This window comes from Cucumis sativus, chromosome 5 (assembly GCF_000004075.3).
Source record: "Cucumis sativus cultivar 9930 chromosome 5, Cucumber_9930_V3, whole genome shotgun sequence".
Lineage (NCBI taxonomy): Eukaryota > Viridiplantae > Streptophyta > Magnoliopsida > Cucurbitales > Cucurbitaceae > Cucumis > Cucumis sativus.
The window spans coordinates 27,403,227-27,426,608 of NC_026659.2; the positions used below are offsets into that span (position 1 = coordinate 27,403,227).

The following is a 23,382-nucleotide window of genomic DNA, read 5'->3' on the forward strand; positions in this document are numbered from 1 at the left end:
TTAAACTTTAATTTAATTCATATATTATATCATACTTAGAGATTTTTTTTTTCTACAGGTCAATTTCTTTTTTTAAAAAATCTTTTGCGTGAGAAACTGAATTATATAAATGATTAAACAAAAAAAATATATAAACATGTTTAATATACAAAATAATTAGTACATTAAAGTAACCAATACATTGAATTAAAATATTGATCAAACGAAAAAGACAATAATGTATATAAATACAAACGTCCTATGAACATTTTTTTTTAATCTTGTCGGTGAAAATAATTTATCCATCCTTGAGGGGAAAAGGGATTTGATTCAATATACATAAAATTTCTTCTAAAATAAATATAATAAATTCTTTCAATTGTTCAATTATTGCACATAAAACGATAATTTAGAAAAAGGTAGAAGAAAAAAAAAATGATTATGGAGTGGTTGTAAGTTTGAAATTAATGATCATCGACATTTCACATCGGAGGAATGAACAAATGTGTTTTAATATTTTTCGAGGGAGATGGATCAGATTAATAATTATAATAATAATAAATAAAAGAAGAAGAAGAAGAAGAAGAAGAAGAAGAAGGAAGAATGTACAAAGATTCCCACAAGGGTTTTTGAAAAATTTTGCATACACAAAAAACGTAGGAATAAAATTTAAGATCAACCGAGTTGGAACTCGCAACTCTCGACTCGTTTTCATGGCGCCGCCGGAGCCAATCTCAAATGCAAATCCAACCCAATTCCCTCATCAAAACCCGATCCATTTTCCCCTTTGCTAAATCTCTTTAACGAAACCCCCTCTACTTGAGGTCCCATCGTGAATGCCATCGAATTCCCAACTCCACCGCCGTACGCCGACAACATCGCCGACGTACCACCGCCGCCGGCTGTCGGAAAGACACACCCATGTGAGGATACGTGGATCGTCGGGGGCTGGGTACGTGGCATGTAAACCCAAGAAGAGGAGGTTCCGGCGGTGGCTGGGTTAGGGAGGAGGAACTGGCCGCCGGGAGGGGCGGCGGCGGGGGCGGCGGTGGCAAGAAGGTGAGGGGGAGGAGCAAAGGCGGAGATAATTGGGTTTCTAACGTAGGCGACGGCGGCGTTTCGAGTGGCTTGTAATTGAGCACGCTTAAGCTGCTGCCTTTCCTTTTTATGAGCGTTTTGGTGGCCGCCGAGGGCTTGTGAATTGGCAAATTCACGGCAACAATATTGACACTCGTATTTCCGGTCGGTAGAAGGGGTAAATACGCCGGATTCCGATGAGCCAGTTGGGGTTTTAGCGGCGGAATCATCATCTTCTAATTGATCTTCTCGAACATCAAAGCCGAAGAGTTTTAATTTGAAAGGGGTAGTAGAGTTTGATTTAGTTTGGATCAAATCAGCCATTAATTAATTAATGTCTTTAAATTTGGAAAAATAGAGAGAGAGAGAGAGAGAGAGAGAGAGAAAGAGAGAGTAAATAGTGGAAAATGGAGGGAGGGAATGTGTAAGAAGTTAGAATGCATGGAGGGTTTATTTATAAAGGACAAGAATATAATGTTAGGGAAATTGGTGAATTTAATGAGTACAAGCTAAGGGTAGAGGAAAAGCTTTAGATTGGTACAACTTTTATTTTAAATTTTTTAAAAATTATTTTAAAAAGGAAAAGATGCAAAGAGAATTGACAAATAAAATATTGTGAAAGAAATTAATAGGAAAGAAAGAAAGAAAGAATGAAATTAGTAAAAAGAGAGAAAGAGAATGGGAGTTTTGTTTTTGTCTCATAGATCGGCGACTCTCTTTTCTTCTTTTGGTTTTTCTCTATTTGTCATCTAATGTAAGGTTTCAATACCTAAATATATTGCCCTTTTGACAACCCCCAATCTCAGCTTAATCCATCATTTTCACTTTTCTTTTTCCTTTCATATATATATATATATATATATCTATCCATCCTCCAATATATAATTATACGCACGTTTCTTGGACCACGGTTGAGTTTAAGTTTGTTTTATAATAACCTTTTGGCCTTTTCTTAGGTTAAATTACAGTCCACTTCATTTTCAAAATCATACATATTTTGAGAGTTCAACAGCTTTGGTACATATATAAGAGATTCAAAATGTTTGATTTCTTTTTTTTTTATTAAAACTATCTATGCCATGTCTACTTCAACTATATATATACACACATATATACTAATATGTTTAGCATCTTTAAGACTGTATTTGGCAAACCAGTAAACTCATACTTTTCTAATGTTTTCTTTTACTCAATTAGTTTTCAAGTTTTGGTACAATTCAATATCAAAAGCATGTAGGTAAAGCACAAGACATATTGTATAAACGTTTAAAGATATGGTTGTTGGTATCCAAAAGATCAAAGATAAATTTGTAGAACGAAGAAAAAGGAGTGGTGCGTTGTTGTGGCATACTCCAAGATTAAGTTAATATTGAATCCTATTAACATTCTTCTAAAATTTGGTGTAATTTTAATAGTCTAAATAAGTTGAAAGTAGAATCTCAAATTAAGACTAGATGTATAACTTAATTAACCGGTAAATAATTAGTGATTAATTATTATTATTCGAAATCTCTTTGTTGATCAAGAAATTAATTAATAAAGTAACCTTAAATTTTGTAAAATTAAAAATTCATAAACCTTTTTTGGGGCCATATGGTCATGTCATATCTTAAAATGTCGTCCTATTTTAGTAATGTATGTATAAGAAATAATGTGTGTGGGCATAAGGAAAAGATCCAAGAATGCATGTGAACAATAATAGTATTAAAAATTATCTACATAATGTATAATTGAATGGTTTGTTTAATTAATTAATTTGTCCCACTGTAGGCATCTGAGAGCCACCTTCATTATTTTTTCCCCACTTTTTATTATGCAGTGATTATTTAAAATAAAACCAATCCAATACAACACTAATTATTCAGTTTCCATTCATTAATAGAGACTAATTAACTAAAGCAGCCGATTAGTCAACCTAACCCATGACCCATCACTGAAAAAGACACCCAACAATATTGTTTAATTAATTGCTTTCTCTTATGTGTGTATATATATATATATATATATATATTTGTTTATTTATGTTCCATTTTGGTACTTACTATTATTGATTACCATTTTTAATTGTATCATTACTAATATATCATTTCTCTTTAATTATTTCTGTACTGCACTAACTTTTCACATTACTTGTTTTATAAGACTAATATAAATATTATATCATGGTTTTTGACTCTATCTTATTTTCCAAAAATAATATATGTGATTTTTCTATAAAAATCCTATGTTGTAATATAATGAGATAAATGTTCTTTCACCAAACTTCTCTGAAAAAGGGCTGTTGAGGAACTCGATGTATTGAATAACCTATGGGTTAGACAAAATATATAATCAATGCACATCTTCGTGGTTAAATAGATGAAAATTACTTTATGATCATCTATGTGGAAGTACAAAATTATCTCACAATTTGATTTATTTTTTTGGTTGCATGAGAGAAAAATTGTAAATGTTTTTTCAATTCTTCTTTCCATTTTTTTTAGACACAGACATTGTTGTATATCGACCTAGTTTTTTTTGTCTAACACGTTTTAATGCTTAAGTTTAGTATTGAGAACAAAATTAACAAATTCATACATTGAGATCATCCCTCCAAGAGGGTGGTGTTGCGATCCTTGAATTATCACGTTAGTCTATTCAAAGTTTATTACTATTTTGAGTTGTCGTTTTGAACCTTTGCTCAACATAATAGCTAATTAAAACCTAATGGTCCCATCAAATTTGTCCTTGGCTCGTCAAAATTAGATAAATTCACAACCACTAAAAAACCATTTTAAACATGACGATATGTAAGACATTAGTCCCCTTAACATGGGGTAGCAAAGGGTTTGATGGGTTTTTTTGAAAGACAGACTTCATATCTATAGGAAAGGAAATTCAATCATTATATATAATATTATATATGTAGATAGATAGATGGATATTATTTTAAATATAGAAAATATAAAAAAGGACAATGTAATGATGAATAATATCCAAAGAAGATTTAAAGCATACGTATAGATGAAATAGTATATATATTTAATTTGTTTGTTTGGAAGAGAGAGATGTAAGATTTTGTTTTAATTAGTTGGTTTATGTATTAGGGTATATGAATAAGGATATAGGTGTGAATAAAATGGAGTAAGATTGTGTGTAGTCCAAGTGGAATATAATTATAAAAAGAAATAATAGAGAGTGGGGATCATAGGGTTTATAATAATAAATTAAGGTTAAAGAAAAGAAAAGAAAGAGAGCAGCAGCAGCAGTATTAGTAGCAGTATCTTAATCAAGACTTTAAGAGCAGTGAGAGATTAGTGGGTTAACTAAAATGTGTTTGGTTTTTTAGGGTATGATCTTCTTAATGAAAGAGTGAAGAAAGAAACAAAGTTATAAATAAAAAGGAGGGTTATGTGTTTGCAAACTTAATTAAAAGGAAGTAACAAAAACAAGGTTTTAAATTAAATTTAGGGTTGTCTTTGAAATGAATTATTGTATATAAGATGTTTGCGTGATTGACGTTAAAACCTATTATTAATCTCTAAAGCTATATTTGCTTTTGTTTACTTTAAGAGGAGACAGATCTCCCCAAATCTTACTAACTACCATATATTGATGTTTGGAAGAGAGAGAGAATTGGAATTTTATTTGTTAGTTCAAAAGCTCTTCCAAAGTCTTGATCATAACTTCAAACATGACCCACTTTTGTCTCCAATTCTATGTATTTATGTGTCAAATTTTCCCATCAAACAGTAGAGAGAGAGAAGAGAGAGAGAGAGAGAGGGATCTCAATTTGGTGTTTAATAATCCCTAGCTTACCTATCAACTCTCCTATTTACCACTTTTATATACACATGATATCATGGGAGGTGCTTGCTTTAAACCATTTTCTTTATATATATATATATATAAATCTCTCCTATTAGGTAGTTGATAAGATGGTTTCATTGTCCCACTCCTTCACTCAAAATTGGGTCCCAATATGCCTCACTAACTTATATATATAAATATATAATCCTCCAAGAGATTTAGGTCATACAATAACATTTGTAGTACAGCTGTCCTATATATGAAAAGTTTTGGTGATTCTAACTCTAGTTAATTTTCCTTTGTATTCTTTAGTTTGAGAATAGAAAAAAGAGTGTGAGCGACAGCGTTTTCTTTGTAATGGTTCTTACAATATGATTAACAGTGGGAGATTTTTCTGTAGCATGTACTACAAGAAAGGGTCAACGACTGTATCTATTAAGATACCTTAACAAAGTTTGTGTATATTTTTGTAAGAGTAGGATAGTTTTCAAACCACATGGGAAATTATGATAACCTCACAAACTTTATAGATCTTTTTTTTTTTCTGCTGCACTGGAAACAAAGGGTGTGGGACTATATATATTTGTATGAAAGACATGAGGGTAATGAAAAGAGTATAATTTGGAATGATTGTGTCTTGTGAAATTTGGAAAGCTTGGAGGGGGGGGGATTGGACCACACTCAAAATCAGAACACACTACTTGTCAATATTTTAAGAGAGCCATTTTGTTGTTTTGGCTCAAAAACAGAGAAGGCTGGAGAAGAAAATGTACTTTGGCTTCTGACATTATCTTATACATGGGATGTCCCATTTGGTACTTCTTCCCATGTCAATGCTTTCTTTTTCCTTTTTCTTTCTCTCAACTGTACTGTATTCTTCATCAACAATACCCCTTTTGAATTCTTTCTGCTCTTTTGCTTTTTTTTTCTTTAATAAGACTATTCTAAGATTATGTGCTCTAAGTTATGAAAGGGAAGGATTCTGATCTATTCATCAATATTTAATACATGTGTAAAAACTGATGAGAAAAACAAAAAACTTATTTATAATTTTATGTTCAATATTTTAGTATTAGTAAAGTTTCTCCTTTTCAACACAATATATATATTACTTTTTGTTGAAATACTTTAAATTTGTTATATGGTGCTTCAAATGACCTAACATAGAGCCTTGCTAAGCACATATAGTATAACTGTATGATATCACCTCTTGAGAAGTAAGCAAATGGTTAAGATGATGAAGCTTCAAACATTGTTCGCATTTGTTAAATCATTCTGGGACACTCTTGAATGAAGAGAAAAATTCCTAAAGATAAGTTCTTCGATAAATACACATCTAATACTTTTATTATCTAAGAGAAAATTCACGTCAATGTGAAGATTTGTTAGAGTATATATCTCAAATATGTTATCCAAAGTTTTGAATAAAACACAAGACATAATCAACACACGGTTAGTAAACTTCATAAATCTCCATGTCAAGCTTTATTTTTTTAGATTGATCTCTTACTTTTTTTTTTTAATTTGTGGAATCCATAGCAGTTGACCATTGTTTAATTTGAAGGTGGGATATGTGATGTGTTAGAAAAGATGCATACATATATATATATATATATTATAAGAATGCAAAGTGTGAAAGATGAAGGCAAGTGTTTTAGGGTATGAAAAAAGAAAAAGGGATTCCAAGTTGGGCACTAAAATTTCTCCATTGATTCAGGTTTGGGCATGTGAGAAGGAAGCATCCAATTGACAAAATTTTTAGGTACATTATATTAGTAAGAAACCCACACACAATAACTCAAACACATTATTTAGATAGAAGACTATATACTTATATGCATAAATATATAGATATATATATAATATGTTTGAAACATTTTTCTTTTGAATTTTGTCCCCACTTTCTCACTTCTTTTTCTCAATACACACAACACCCAAACCTTAGTGGGTAGTGAGGCCATTATCCAATAAATCATATATACTTGTTTCCTTTCTTTCCTTTCTTAATATATATATGTATAGACTATTCCCAAACTTGTAAATTGATTTAAATAAACATGTGCTAATGTCCTTTTAAGAAATGGGATTTATTAAAATATTTCTCTCTCTTTCAATTCCCTCACTCTTGTTGTAATGTAATGGGTTTCCACCCATCTAATTAAATGCACTAAACAACACTTGTAATTTTCTTAAAAGCTTAATCATCATACTTTTCTTTTCTTTTTCTTTGCTTTGTTGTTGATTAAGATGCCAATATTATCATATAAGATTTCCCAAATCACATGTATGACCCACCATGTTGTGCTTATCAATGAAATTTATCCAATCAATCAATATAATTAAACAACAACAAATCCTATTTTATAAGTATATATATATATATATATATATATATATATATATATATATATATATATATATATATATATATATCATTATATTAATCAAAATTACACCCTCCATTAACTTTCTAATCATCTTTAGTTTGTTTATTACTTTTGGAAGGGTCTAAAAAGGACAATTTTTTGTGTGTGTATGTGTGTGGATATGTTCAAAAGCAAAGAGTATACCCAATATCCAAACAATGTGGGTGACTCATTTAAACCCCTCCATGCCTGCCAAGTGACAACTCTTCTTTTTCTAATTATTTTATAAACTTTGAGTGGACTTTACCCTCTGAACCATATGTAATGTCTAATACCATTAATTTAATCTTCTTTACACTAATCTAATTTGAAACCAACTAAGAATATTTTTTTAAGACCTAAACTAATTAATTTAAAGTGCACTAATTGGAATTTAAAACAAACACTTCTTTACATGGCGATTGTCACACAGATTACAAGAAAGAAAAAAAAAAGTTTGAAAAAACAAACTTTTTTTAATTAATTAAATGAAGTGTTTTACATATAAGATTCTAGGTAGTATGGAGGATATTTATAATTAAATAACATACATGCATTTGATCATACGAATAAAACAAGCTTTTTGGAAATTTTAAAATCGTAATTAGAGGGATGAGATTTAAGTCAATCAATACGACAACAACGATCAAATGCCTTTTTATTCATAGCAAGACACGTTGAAAGCCAAACACATCCACATATAACTACGTAACGTGTTGCCTCCTTTGAAAAAAATACCAAATTTGTTACTCATATCACATATTCCCTTTTTGTGAGATTTCAATAATGGTCATATGTGAATCAATATCTAGAGATTTAAAGATTTAATTTTTATAATCTTCCTTAAAAGCTATTTAAAACAACGTACGCATTAGTAATTTCAATGACACAACTCGTAATGGTACTAAAAATATAAGTTTCCATTACATATGAAAAAATTATATTGAGAAGTGAAGTCAAACATTATTATTCTAAAATGATTTGTCAAGCATATTTAAGAGATATGGTTGAATAGAAACCAAAATCCTTTAAAAAGATCTTAATATATATAAATATAATAGAAACACATCAATAGAAATATACCATATAGAAAGCAAGAACCCCTTAAATAATACAAGTGTTACATTGCCATTGAAGCTGTCTATATTATATTTGATAAAAATGTGCACTCAGCCAATAACTTCCATCCAATATAACTCAACCATTTCAGAAATTGTGTGCAATAGTCAAAGCTTCATAAAAGCAATAAAAAAAAAGAAGAAGAAGAGAAAGATGGGTGCTTTCTTCAAAAATCCAATAGGATTACCTCAATGAGAGAGACAGTTGACCTTTAAACAGTGAGTATGTATATATCATCCAGTATATCTATATTTATAAACAAACTGATCTTCATAATACCTTATTTCCTAGGAAAATTTTGTCCCAAAGAAAAATCCAAGAACTTGAGAAATGATAGCAAATCAACAACACAACAACTATAAAACCTCTTCTTAGATTCTGCTAAGATTGAGACAAATTTCCAACTCCAATTATTGGAACAACTTTGTTTCTCCTACTATTGTTGCAACCTGCACGTGTGTCCCTGTTCATCAACACATCTTCAACTTACATCATTGTCTGAGAATTCTGTTTAGGGTACCCTACCAAGTCCTAAAAATATAAGGCCCACCAAAAGTGCCCTGTTTTGGTATTATAATTGCTAAGATATGACACCCAAATTTCCTACTTTAGGCTTGTTTGAAATGACTTTCAAAGTGTTTAAGAAAGTGTTTTTAATTAAGTACTTAAAAAGATGCTCCAAATCACTATAATTAAACAACTCAGCAGCAGCAGCAGCAGCAACACAAAATATCAAAGAAAAATCCAGCAACAACTAGTGGATACCATAGTGGTATTCAAATTAATGGAAAATTGTAATATTCAAATGACAATTATACAAATCTGCAGAAACAGTGAAATGGTATATTATGCACTCATGTTTTCTCCACAACCCAAATAAACGAATTTATTACCACTAAAGAAACTAATAAATATACCTCTACTAGAAAATTTTTGAGAACTGAGCAAGTCACTCAATACACTCATAAACAGAATGCCACGAATACACAATTTTTCTACTATAGATCTGCTTCGAAAACCCATATAGTAGATATAGTAAACAATATTATTATCAGACAACTCACAAGAAGCGAAGCAGCTTGACAGGCACGGGCGTCCAGTTGCTTAATGCTTGCAGACCAAAACTTCCCAAAGAGGAGAAATATTTGAAATACCCCATGCAATCTCAACCGAGCTTTTTGTCTGATCCTTTGAGATTAAGATTAAACCATTTCTTCTTGGTAGGTTTGTCCTTTCCATCTGAGCCTCCATCTTCTCCTGTAGTGTAAACTTTTGAATCATCACCTTTTCCGTTACTTAAACCACTGCCAATATCGTTATGGTTTGCTGGCCTGGAAACCGTGAAAGAAGAGTGAATGCTATCTCTATTTTTTAGAAGTTCATCGACCTGCAACGGAGAAAGTTACAATAAACATAGTGATATGTGAATAAGAAATAAAGTTGCATCACCTATTCGAAACAAGAAGGTATCTAAGACAACTTCGAAGTATCAAATTGTGAAAAGAATGCATACAAATTGTTTTTCCTGAGTGTAACGGTTTGTAACCTCTTGAAAGCGTGCCAGTGCCTACAAAGTAGAAAGTTTACTTTCAGACAAGCATACCAGAAAAATATGATTTCCATAAGTCTAGACAATGCAGGGTTAATACCTTCCTATATTCGGTTTCAAACTGACGTAACTCATTTCTCTTTCTTAAAATTTGAGCTTCAATTTCTTTGAGCTTCTCTGTTGTATCTTCGTATGATTTTGCACAAATTGCCTCAATTGTGTAGGTTGCAGACTTGAAGAAGTTATCACCTAAACAATCACACAAGATGACCACAGATTATTGTGAAAATACTAATCTAGATAGTAAGTTCAAAGAAAATATCAATTCATCAACTTATACCATAGACAGCGAATATATGTGTTCCAGATTTTAGTTCTGAAACCTCACAAGGCTGAAGGCCTTCCAATCTCTTGAAAAAAGCAGCCTCAGGGTCCTTAGCCATTGCTAACTGTACTACCATGCACATTAGTCAACCATCACAAGAAAGCAAACTTCTTAACCCCATAAAATAAATTTGAAAAGAACAATTTATAGTGCATAGATAATATAATGATATTTAGCATCAACATACTGCATTCACAGTTGAATCCATCCTGTATACTTGAAAATGTAGAAAATACATCCCGACAGATGAAACCTTGCCATTTTTCTCACTATCCTCCTGTTCATGAAGATACACAACATTTTTTGCAATGAGACAAGTCAATCCTACAAGTATATGAATGGATTATAGCTGAAAATTAAAAGCTGATGCATGTCCAACGGGGGTTTAATGATGAAGTCAATACATTATTTATACAAACAATACTTTGTCGCACTAGTTCAAAAAGTAGAAACATCTTATAATTAGGAAGCAAGAAAAAACTTATCAGCCACCCCAAGAAATTAAAACGGCATTCTAATTTATAAAAAGATCAACTTTACTAAGCAAAGGTCAAATAGGTGGGGGCATCAATTCTCACCTTCACTCCAACCAATCCAAACCAATTTTCGCCCTACCAAATATTCTTACTACTTTTAGGAAACCCAGTAACTCATAAAGAATGTAGGGAATATACGAAAGCTGAAATGTGAGAAGCAACTAAGAGGAGCACAATATAATTAACAAACCACTTCCCGTGATATCCAATTTAGTATTAACTAATTCCTCAATTTATTACTACCCATCATTTGACGTTAATCTTTCAGAAAAATACATATGCAACTGAGGTACAGAAGCATCAAAGATATTAATGCACAATACCTGTAAGGCTAAACCATAACCACCATTGGCATCTTGCTCAAAGTAAAGCAGCTGAAAATTAAAGATAGCATTTGTTAGAACTACACCAAAAAGAGCAATTCACGACAATGAACTTGCAAAAATATAGGACACAGGTTAGAATTCGATGAAAATAGCAGCAAGCCAAAAAGCATATCAACAATGATCTATAGACATATTAGTAGACCTTAAGTTTGCTTTGAGCAGTGGAAGTAACTCTGACAACAATGCCTGCAGCAGCCTGTTGATCGTTGATTGTTACACCAAAGAAATGAGCACACTGTTTATCTACCTGCAGTCAGCATTGCATAAGTGAAAGGAGTTTAAAGGAAAAGAAAACCTTTGTCGTTATAAGAATTATAGAAGCACCTTTCCACTGACTGATGTTCCAATAGGAAGAGGTCTAATGGTCACAGTTCCATTTAGAGCTTCTTCGAGAACATTGGCTGATATTGTAGTCTTAATGGGGACACCCAACTTGCTATAAACAGACAAACTTAGAGATTAGAGAGATTGCAGACTAGAGGAACCAAAAACACAAAAAAAAAACCATATATCTTACCTGAACAAAGCTGCAAACATGGTATTAACAGTGCCCAAATTGGATAAGTCAATTTCCATGTCCATACCATCCACATCAAGAGCCTGGAAAGATTATTTTAGAAGTACATGAGGATGTAACCTTTTTTATAAGATGATGAGTTTCATTTGCATCCATTGAAGCTTTGACGCATCAGCACAAAAGTAAAATAAATAAACAAACATCAACATAATTAACTCAGTATGACATAATTCCAAAATCATTTAGCCCCCATTTGGTAACCATTTTGATTTTGATTTTTGTTTTTGAAAGTTAAGCCTATTTCCTTTCCATTTCTTACAATGATTTGCATCTATCTTAAGGACAATGGTTGAATTATTAGCCAAATTTTTTAGAGAAAATAAAGTTGTCAAACGCTAGATAACAAAGGAAGAAATTTAGAGGTGGAAGTAGTGTGTATATGCTCAATTTAAAAAAATAAAACAATTACCAAACGGGGCCTTGGGTTTTTTTCCTACGTTTATCTATCCATAATTTCTACAAGAATATCAATTTCTATTTTATATATTCCAATAGGAATTTCAAAAGAAAAATATCTAGTTTGGTAAGCTACAGCTATTACTCTCTAGTTGTCACAACTACACATTTCCCTAGTTGTTCTGCAATGCCTAAAACTTCTAAATTAAATAGAAAACTACACTTCATAAGACAAAAAGATAAGAGAATATTCTAAAATGAAGCTTTGGTTAACAATTGAGCAGATTAAAGACTTGTGGTAGTATATTAAGAGAATATTGAGATCAATGTGAATGATAACAACTATGCACGATAATCCATTAATGTTTTCATTCCCTTTACAATTCTACTCTGCTGGCTTATTTAAAATGCCATAGGGTGACTTTACGCATATCATACTCTACTTGTAGTTGTTTATATCTCTTTGGACGCTGTAGCTGCACAGGACAAGCAAACTTATACAAAAGAAGCTGATTTCACAACGAAGAAAATATAATCTATCTTTGGATATATAATTGTCCGTTACAAATAGAAAAAACAATGTCCACTTTGAGAAGAATAAAGTAGGAAGACAATAATAATAATAAGTAATAAAAACCTCAAATCCAGCACTGTCATACTGCCTTCTCTTCTCTGGATCAGACAAAATGTTGTAAGAATAAGCAACCTCTTTGAACAGTTCTGAAGCCTCAGGATTCCCTACATTTTTATCAGGATGATACCTGCCCATCATGTGAATTGAAAATCAGAACATCAACAACAAATCACCAATAAGCTACATTTGATGATGTTTGTTAGTTTAGTAAAATGTGAATAGATCAAAGATGTTAATCATTAGAAAATTCCTCTATTGCCTCTTCAGCCCCACGCTAACATCATAACTCACAAGCTCTAGCAACTAACTAAACCAGAACAATTCAAACATTGGATTCACCACTTCAATGCAAAAAATAAATTGAGAACCAGAAACGGTAGATGACCCAAAACATAATTCTACGCAAATCAGTCGACTACAATGACAAAAGGCGGAAATTCTGATAATCCTGAATACGAATTCCCATCGGAGCGTGGGCATTTGACCTGGGTTAGCTTCGTATAGGAAGTGATCAGCAATCAATCCTGAATATAAGCTTCATATCCCATATTCCACATTTTTAAAAGAACCGAAAATGTTTCCAAAAAACGTGAATTTTATTTACAAAACTTACTTGAGCGCGAGTTTCCTATAAGCAGTCTTAATTTCCTGATCTGTAGAATCTCTGGACACAGACAATACCTCATATGGGTCTCGTCGAAGAGCCGGAGTTGAAGGTCCTTCCGTCTTTGAACTCGTCCCCATCTCACGTCCTCACTCTCAATTCCCAACTAACAAATACTACGAATGAATCAAAAGAAAACCCACCTCCAAAATCATACGAAATCCACCTACATACCCAAAACTCAAGAAAAAAAAAATCGCACGATTCGAGAAGCTGACTGGATCTCTCTTCCTTGGGATAAAAACAACAAAAGGAAAAATAAACAGAGAAGAAAGATCGTGTAAACCGAAAAAATGGGGTGATTAGAAACCGAAATGAAAATGGGAGTTGAAGAAAAACAGGAATAGAGAAAATGGAAAGGTCTTTGAATCTTGGACCCTCGTTCTTTAACTCTGTGTTCTCTGCTTCGTGGATGGATTGGGTTCTACTTTTTCGTCGACCCTTCTTCGAAAAGAAAAGAAAACAGGGGAAAAATTTTCAAATTTCAGCTCACAAATTTTGTAAAATTGTAGTTCTTAGTTTTCTTTTTTGAAACGGTCCACCGTTTGTCAGTCTTCAGAGTTAGCCTTTTCCTTCGCTTTCGATTGTCGTATCTTTCTCTCTTTTTATTCCCTTTTATTTCCCTCCCAATTTGCTTTTCCTATCTTTTCCATTTGAATTTTGAAGCATTACATTGCATTATTCTCCATTATCATATTCAGTTTAATTCACCTAACTCCATACTCAACCAAATACTATTGCTTTTAAACATCACAATATTGCTGTCATTCTAAACTTTCTTTTCCTTTATAATTGTTTGATATAAAAATCAACCTACTCTCTCGATCATCCAAACTTATAATCACATTGTAACAATCTCATACTATAACTTCTCTGATTCAATTGACATTATTTTTCTAACAATCTTTATTTTAGTTTTTGAAATCGATGATAGCATCCTCTTCCATCTCCGTTCATTTAAAACTTAGAGAAATAAGTAAATTTTTAAAACAAAAACTTAAAGTGCATTCACTTTTTGTTCTGAAAAAAAAAAAGACTAACAAATAAATGATCGACAAAAACATCTATCACCCGTCTTTTAATGCTTTTTTAAAAGAACCAACAATTACTCTTTTAGATTTTGAAAATGAAAGTTTTTTAAATATCTTTTGTTATATTATAAGTAAAAAAGAGAGGAATACATATTGAATTATGTGTACTTTCTATATATATATAATTATTGAATCAATCGCGTTAAATAATTTATCTTGGCTTGGTCCCACGAGTTTCTTATGTTTTTTCTTAACATTTCATCTCAAAGTTGATCGGAAATTAGTTAAATGATGAAGAAAACACTGATAAAAACTTTTTACTATTAACATTAAACGCATGCCGACTTTAGAAGTAGAGAGACTAAATTTACATGCAACTGATTAAGATGGAAAGTAGAACAAACCTATTTCAACTACTTTTATAATTTTGTTTTATTTTCATAGACATAATTGTAACATTTATTTCCTTAGCCTATTGAAGTAAACATAAGATTGCAAAATTTTTAAAATAGTTTGAATGATAGTGATTTGTGGGGACATTGCAATTAAAATATCACAAGAGTTGCATTCAATTTTTTTCTTCATTAAATTAAATTAAATAGTAGACTTCAATCAATACAAAATTTCTTTTGGTAAATTGCAATAAATACCATAATATAATATGGTATCTATCAATAAATACTAATTATTTACATATCTAGTGATTAATATTGTTTAATTAATAGCACTTAATTTTGTGTGCAACTTCATTCAAAGTTCAATGAATTGAGAAGTGAAAATATAAAAATATCTTTATATGTAAAGCAAAGTAAGAAGCTTTACTTTTTCAAAAAGGGAACTTCTCATGAGTTTTCTTATTTCACAAAAGGGAAAGCTACCGAAGGTTTCTCTTTTTGCAAAACTTGTAAAGTAATAATTATTATAATAAATTTTAGAGAAAAAAAAAGAAGCCAAACTTAGATGGTACAAAAGCAGCAATAGAACCAAATTATTGTGTATAATGGATGACAATATGTTCATCATTAGAGACAGTCTTGGCTATTTCCCAAGGAAGCAACTAATGTTTTATCTTATCATCAATGGAACAAAGATAGAACAACAAATGGAATTTCAACAGTAACTGACTTTGTTAGACTATTAACAATCAGCAAGATCTTGATCAATTGCCTTAACACATTGGTCATATTTGAATTTACAATTATCTTTCCATCTTGGTACTTGAATTTTTCTATAATGAAAACCGTACAAAATATCGTCCTTGTAGCATTGTCGAGCAGCAAGATGCACTGAAGTTTATTAAGTCATTGTTGATCAGGAACTTGAGCTAACCTTAATCACCTTGGTATTGTAAGATCCACAACTTCCACATTTATGGTGGAGCCAATGGAACCGCGCTTTCCCCTTCATGGAGCAATCGTTGCACAATATATCCTGAGAAATAGTCAGTCAGTAATTAGATCTTTAGAGAGGATGGCAGCTTTAAGAGGTAAACAAGTAAGTGAAATAATCACTTTAAAAAGGGTAAGCAAGAAAAGTGATGTTTACCTGACAGCGTTCCCTGTATTCCTCAGGAAGTACTTCCAATGCCAGTAACGCGTCAAGCATGCCAAAGTATACCTGTATAGTATAACATGCATGATAAGTGTTTTCAGAGATGCTTGTGACTCTTATCAATGTTCACTGAATTCATATAAGCTAAAGTTCATGTAGAGAGAGAATCAATTTCAAACCAGCTTGACTAATGTGGACATGAGCTTATTTAGGGCTACAAATTAAACGAATAATCAAACTTGTCAGAAATATTTAGGCATGCAAACACTTTAAACTTTACACATTGATTTAATTTTTAGACAAACTCGGCTTATCAGGATCACTTTAGAAAATGATGAACGTATCATGCGGTTGATGGAGATAGAAAATTTCATACCGTCATATCTCCCAAGGACTTGCTACATATTGGGCATATGTAGTGGCTACAAGTGTAAGCCTGCATGATGCAAGAAAGAAAGAATATAAAACTATCTAATGAAATAGTTTATTTCAAGTTAGCATTTTGCTAAAAAGATCATAACCAAACCAGAGAATCCAACAAAAGGACCTGGAAACAAGCCGAATGCATGAAATGGCCACAAGGGAGAGCTCTAACACTTTCACTAGACGTGAACAAAAAATCACAGCAGATAGGGCAATTTGTCTCTAGGCCCTTCTCCTGGCATTTGTGATCAACCAACTTCATTGCTAAGCAACAGTTGCATGTCATACAATGGAAAAAATCAGTACCAAGTCCCTTCCCAAGACGACATAGATTGCAAAAAGGACAATGATAAACTTCCCTGAAATAACAAATAAGGAAATATCAAAAAGCAAACTTCAATCTCATATACTGTGTGTGTGTGTGTGTGTGTGTGTGTGAGAGAGAGAGAGAGAGAGAGAGAGAGAGAGAGATTTAAATGGAGTTGTTAGGATCCCAGTGGTAAGAAAGAAGAAAAAAAATGAACCCATAATTCAATATAATAAGTTTAGTTATCAAGAATTCCTTCTTAATTTTCCCTTTTAACCCCATAATGCACAAGAATGATTATCTCGTCGCTCAATGAGAAACATGGTAGTGAGAATGTGGATGGTTAGATGTGCACCTTTCATCGTCGAAAACTTTGCAAATGCCACAGTAGTACTTCCCCATAGAGAGACCACCGCAGGATGGTGTTGTACAAACAGATCCAATAGGCTGAACTTTGAGGCATTGCATACACATCATTTCAGTTGAAACCTTCCTGGAAACAAATAAAAGATTTTAACTGAATCTTGGAATACACAAACAATCAAGCAGATAAGATGCAGAATTAATTACCTATCCATTGAATGATCACTGACTTTATCATGACAGAAACTACAAGTAAACAACTTGCCACAACAAGTTGCAAGCAGTTTGCAATTTCTTTTATAATGCTCACACCCAAAAATCTGCTCCTTAGGATTGCGAAATGATGGGGCATTTGCAATTGGATCTCTTGCATTTGTGTTTTCACCTGTAGTGGCTTGGGGTAGCATTTGCTGTGAAGCTATCCAACGACTAACAAACCCCCGTTAAGCTATCAGAATAGTGAATCACATATTAAGCTACATGTTCAGATAAAGTTACTAAAGAATAACAACCTGGTCATCAAGTTCTGGATAAGATAATCTTTTCTCCTGGGGTCAATGGTTGAATCCTTGACAACCTTTCTTATTTCTGACTCGAGTTCATTTTCATTCATCCTAAATATCTCTTTCCACCCTGGCTTGAAAATCGAATCATTTTTTTGGTCACAGCTGCCATGGGAATTAGAACCTGAAAAGTGAAACTGAAAAGGTAAATATAATTCTAGTTTTTTCTTGTCTATTTATTAGGCAATAATTGACTTTCCAGTAAACCAAACATAATTTATTTTAAAATTAGCATTTTGACTAATATAGAGGTAGAGAGAGAGACTGACATCTGCTCAACACAAACCTCCAGATAAATGAATGACAGATTCCTCGTGATGTGGAGATGTAGCAGGTTCTTCCCACCATTCATTTAGCCAGTCACTAAACATTGTATTCCTGGTTGCCTGCTTCAATGTATCCATCATCTTATTTTGCTCCTCCTGAGTAAGTGCAGAAGTTACCCAAGGCAACATTGATTGAAGGACCTCAGCACCTGTAGTACCAATTATTCTACCAACAATTTTATCCTGTTCATCCAGAGAAAAATATGTATGGAACAACGGCAACAATTCTGATTCCTCACGGAAAATATGCTGGTCAAGTGTAACTCGAATTGATCTGCACATGCCCTGGAGCTTTGTTGCCAGCTCAATATTCATTCTCACAGTATCACAACTATCAGAGTTATGAAACTTCATGCAACTTGAATTATTACACTTTTTATTACCTTTCAAGTCTCTGCGAAGGTCTGCCAGCTTAGATAGTGCACTAGAAATACCTTCAAAGAGCTCTTCCTCCTGTTTGTGGTCTAATGTATAAGAGTGACTCACATTATGAAGAGCTTCTTTTGATTCTAATGCAGGAAATACTATATCATCCTCTGCATTACTATGAGCTTTATATAGGCCCCATAATAGATAAAACCTACCGCAAAATTGCCTAAAGAAAGTATCATTGCAATCACCGAGATTCACAGATTCATTATCCAAATACTCCAAGTCTTTCCTTATTGCTTTATGAAATGTAAATATGTTATCAATAGGCTGTGGGTTAGAACCACTGCCAAGAGAGACTGGATTCGTTTCCAGACTAAAAAGACTGGAGTTGAGAGAAGGAGCATAGAGACCAAAACACAAAGAATGCAGTGATTTTGTTGCTGCCATAGATCTCATTCCTAAATTATTGTCATGATCCACTCCTAACCCAGGGACACAAGAAGATCGTTTTACACAAGTGATTTGAAGTTTTTTGCTTGGGTTTTTCAAAGGAAGACGGCCATTTGAGTCGCCATGGCATACTGCCTTCCCACCCTTGGATGACCTGGCACACTCAGTTGCCAGATTGCATGAATGTTTTTCACTGGCAGAACAAAAGGAGGAGCATGATTCTTCATCCCCAGTCAATATCAGTTCAGGACAACGGTCAATAGCACTTACAGATAAACAAATGCTCCTGGGTCGGCCTTTGCATGCCCAACCAGAAAATAGTGTAACAAGTGCATGATCCGACACTGGAGCTGCAAAATAAAATGCTTGTAACTAAGACACTCATATATTAGTGGATAGTTTGATTGATTACACGAATTTAACCTAAAGACAGTCAATATATATCATGTATAAGTTAAAACTGAACCTGCCATTTGCATATTCTGAAGAAAAGATCTTGCTTCTTTTTCAGTAAGAGTTTCTACCAACCAAGGTAAGATTCGTTCTACCCATTTCAGGGGCATTATGCATAAGCTGTGATACAGAAGTTCTCGCTGCCTTTGGTGTCCAAAATGCTTACAAGCAAGTGGAAGGACCTAGATGTCAAATTTTATTTTGTTAAAGGCTTCGTCCTTCATCAACGTTTTCAAGCAATAAATGATGGCAAATACCAAAAAAAGAAAAAGAAAAAGAAACAGTCTACCGAATCTTTTACAACATTAAGATAAATAAGTACGCAGAATGACGAGAACGAAAGTCTCAAAACATGAGCATACTCAGGCGCCTTCACCAGCATAATGATGGGAAAAGAAAGGGAAAATTTTGGAACTCTCAGTTAAAACGACCAACAAAGATTCTAGCAAGTAATCTATCAATCAAATTGGCCGCACATCATGTCTTTCTTCAAGAAGCGTGTATGTTTATTTCCCTTGTCTATTTTCTTGAGAACTCCAGTCTTCCATAAGAAAATGATTGTTATCATGAGGCATAACCTAACTTTCTAGAAAGTCTTCGAAAGCTTTATCCATATGCAATCGATGAAGTGATAGGATAATAGTATGGTTAACATTAAGTTGATGTTGATCAAGTCCTCATTGGCAACATATCTGACGCAATAAATAAATCCTTGTCGTGTTCTAGATGCCGTTTTCTTAGGAGCACATAAGTAAAAACTTGGACCCTCTTAGGAACCTTCTAAGCTTGTAAAGACCCAAGCCAAGAGCTCATAAAAATGAGCTTGAGCTTGATCTTACTAGAAAAACTAAAAAATTTCAAATGAACCTTTCTTTCAACGTAAATAAAGTTAAAATGAGATCTATCAATCGGAAACAATTCCCCTAATTAATGTTGCTCCCAACAGGAAACATCGGCAGAATAAAAACACAAAAAGCGAACATTAGATAAATATACCAGCAACGGAAGGAAGGCAGCGATCTAGTTATAGGAAACTGCCACTCACATGCATTTCCTCATCATGGAAGTGCTTCTGGATGGTCTCGATAATTTGATCGGCATGAGAACTTAACTTTTTATGAATTTCAGCAGAAGAACACTTAACTTTATCAGCTTGGATACATTCAATCAAATGCCTAAGCTTATCAAATTGAATCTCTTCTTCTGCATGCTGATCAGCAAAAGATAGTTCAGCATCTACAGCAGGGAATATAACTTTATCCTCAGCAATGCTGCACCAGAAGAAAGATGATGATCACTTCATTAGCAGTAACATTTGACTTTATTTGCATTTAAATAGTCAGCCAATCTTCAAAAGTGCAAAACTCATGTAACAAGTGGTCTGAAAAATGGAAGGAAATTAACTAAAGAATTTTTTGCTGTAAAGATAATTCCATGAAGATGACTTTTTATAATAAGTAAATCGTTATACAAGGTAAGATTTAATAAAGTAGAAAACACAGAGCTAGAATCTAGTACCAGTGGAAGATGCAGACTTCTGTGATAAACTGCAGCCTCTCCTTAAGTGCAGATAACTCAGAAAAATCAGAAGACAGAGGTAGGTTCCTAGCTGCCTCAGCGATGCAATTTAGTTCTTTTCTTATAGCATTATGCCAATATAATATTTCATTGATAGGGCAAGCATCTGAAACAGTAGAATAAGTAAAATTACTTTGCTCCACGTATTTCCTTTTACCAATTCTAGTTGGTTCAGAAGTGTCACTCCCCTTCTCTGGCATACATATAAGATCATGGACCTGAGAGCCTAGAGATTGAAACTCTAAATTGTCATCATACGAACTTTGATTGGCATGAGCTGTTTTCGCACCCTCCATCCATGAAAATATTATCTTCACTTCAAATAAATTAAAATTAGCTCTCATTTCCTCGTAAATTTTCTCTCAAATGATATTAAACTAGACAAGGCTCTGACCTTCTGAAGAAGCTTTTTCTCAGGGATAATTTTACTCAAGCATTTGCACATAATCTGATGCTCATCTGGAGATATAGAGGAAGAAATCCACGGAAGAAAGACTACCAGCATATTAATAGGTATACTACAAAGAAATTTCCATACTAATGCTGCCTGTTCTTCAAAAGAAAACTTCTTAGTAAGTAAAGGGAACACCTGCAAATTTGCAAAGAAGCTATCTTTTCAGCTGGGATACTCAATTGAATACCGATTTAAATTTCAGACATGTCAAGCAATGTAATAGTCGTCTGTACACAGATGCTAATATGACGTTAACCATTCCCTGCTATCGAGATTTTTATCTTCTTATATACTAAAATTATTTATATTGGATCGTAGTAATACTTACCTCTTCTATTTGGCTTTCACCATATAATCGTATCGTTAGGCAGGGAAGATTCTCACTAACGTAAATATTACACACTGGATTATTCAGAAACATTTGGAAGGGAGAATGACCGAAGAAGTTTTAGCCCTTCCTTCCAAAATTCTTGTTCGTTTATCCTTCCAGCAAATAGATAAAGACTATCATATCATCCAATAATCAAAAGACCTAGAACTAAGATGATTTTAAGCTATCGTAGTCAGGTCAAAACAATTACCTGTTCCTCTTCCTTAAACATATGCTGGCATATTGATATCTGAAGAGCTTTAACACGAGATGACAGCTCCCTCTTATAGCTTCCTTCCTCCAACCCATTTGAATTCAGAAGCTCGAACAATTGGCAAAACAGAACACTTTCACCTTCATGTTCAAGGAAATAAGTAGTTGCCACATTTTTCACTCGCAGATCTAGAGCCGGGAAGATGACCTACAATTTCAAACGCATTTGAGGTTTCCCCACGTCCCACCCCTCAAAGTATTTCATACCGAAAGATTGCATATAAATCGAAATTCTAGCTCTTATACTGTGAAACTGCAAAATTATGCATAGTTTTAATCCCTCATTTTTCACCTGTTACACCAAAAACTCTATAAATTTATGAAGTTGGCTGATCATCACGATCAGAATTGGTTTCACCTAAAAACTAAGAAGCCCTTTTCTCATCAGGGCTGGCAGGCAGTGATACATGCATTGATTTACTAAAAAGGAGGAAAACAGAAAAGGAAAAGAAAAAACAGATAACCTCGTCCTCAGCTTTACAGTGGTGCTTATAAACAGCTCGAAGGAAGTGGTAGCGGTGCAACAAGGGAGCAATATCCCCAGCAGTTTGGTTATTAGTGGCAAATTGGACAGCGTCGGTATGAAAGTGATCAAGCTCAGCGCGTATAGCCTTATGGAAGAAGAGAAAGATGAGTATAGGAGATTCCATTGGAAGGTTTGTGGAAGATGATTCCATTGAGGAAGTTCACCGGAGAAGGCACCACCACCGTGGGTATTATGAACAGGAGTAAGCGTGGTTAACATTAAAAGTAGATGTACTGAGAAGTCCGAATGAATTATATGGCGTTTCTGCAGCTCCAAAAAGCTATAAAACTCAATTGTGCCATGGAATATTGCAGTGGTTTGTTTTGTTTTGTTTTGGTGGGAAGGAAAGCGGAGGCTCGTAGTGGTGGCGGCTTACGTGTCAACCACTTACCCAAAAAAATCCTATTTGGGGAAGGACGTGTAACACATATACACGTGTGAACCACGAACTTGGGTTGGGGATACGTCCACGTAAGCATCCACGAAAGAGAAGAGGCCTTGGCCTAACCAAACTCCATGGATTATTCTATTAAACTTGAACCTCGACCCTGTTTATAATTAGGAAAATTAGAGGCAGATTAAAGAAAGAAAAAGAAAAGGTTATGGCAGTGGGTTGTGTTAGGTAAGTGGTGGTATGTGCGACGGCGGTAGCGGCGGTGGAAACGAATGGGCAATGGTGCGACCATGGCGTTGTGTTGGGCACGCAGAAAAAGCAAAGAAGATGAAAGGCCACAGCATGCAGTCAGCACGTTTCATGCTTTTGTGCGGCCTTTTCGAGATTCGTGATGTTGGTAACCATTATAATTTCCCCACTTTACAATAATATTCATTTTCCCATCTTGGGAC

General features: G+C 33.5%; 3 protein-coding genes across 6 annotated transcripts; all 3 read right to left on the reverse strand.

Moving 5' to 3' along the window:
• Positions 1-432: 432 nt before the first annotated feature.
• Positions 433-1,505, reverse strand: LOC101210983 (zinc finger protein GIS3). Its single transcript, XM_004135347.3, has one exon. The coding sequence runs from the start codon at positions 1,378-1,380 to the stop codon at positions 691-693; it is 690 nt and encodes a 229-aa protein (XP_004135395.1). The 5' UTR covers positions 1,381-1,505; the 3' UTR covers positions 433-690.
• Positions 1,506-9,101: 7,596 nt separating this feature from the next.
• On the reverse strand, positions 9,102-14,108 carry LOC101217482 (chaperone protein dnaJ 15). Its single transcript, XM_004135038.3, has 11 exons — positions 13,446-14,108; positions 12,836-12,959; positions 11,743-11,825; positions 11,550-11,661; positions 11,368-11,472; positions 11,163-11,213; positions 10,491-10,580; positions 10,259-10,367; positions 10,019-10,167; positions 9,883-9,936; positions 9,102-9,756 (listed from the first exon to the last, which is right to left on the reverse strand). Exons 1-11 carry the CDS (start codon positions 13,574-13,576, stop codon positions 9,535-9,537), a joined length of 1,230 nt encoding a protein of 409 aa, XP_004135086.1. The 5' UTR covers positions 13,577-14,108; the 3' UTR covers positions 9,102-9,534.
• A 1,383-nt stretch (positions 14,109-15,491) lies between these two features.
• On the reverse strand, positions 15,492-23,338 carry LOC101217252 (zinc finger protein BRUTUS). 4 transcript variants are annotated; one of them, XM_031885143.1, is made up of 15 exons: positions 22,475-23,338; positions 21,949-22,158; positions 21,308-21,502; positions 20,854-21,224; positions 20,381-20,606; positions 19,353-19,517; positions 19,153-19,232; positions 18,021-19,075; positions 17,684-17,858; positions 17,379-17,600; positions 17,164-17,301; positions 16,626-16,860; positions 16,455-16,514; positions 16,073-16,144; positions 15,492-15,958 (listed from the first exon to the last, which is right to left on the reverse strand). In XM_031885143.1, the coding sequence occupies exons 1-15, from the start codon at positions 22,685-22,687 to the stop codon at positions 15,839-15,841; spliced, it is 3,537 nt and encodes a 1,178-aa protein (XP_031741003.1). In that variant the 5' UTR covers positions 22,688-23,338; the 3' UTR covers positions 15,492-15,838. The 4 variants fall into 4 exon arrangements, with proteins under 4 accessions (XP_031741003.1, XP_031741002.1, XP_031741001.1 ...); XM_031885142.1 differs by having other exon boundaries at positions 18,021-19,232; positions 19,349-19,517; positions 21,308-21,460; XM_031885141.1 differs by having other exon boundaries at positions 18,021-19,232; positions 19,349-19,517.
• Between the last annotated feature and the right edge of the window lie 44 nt (positions 23,339-23,382).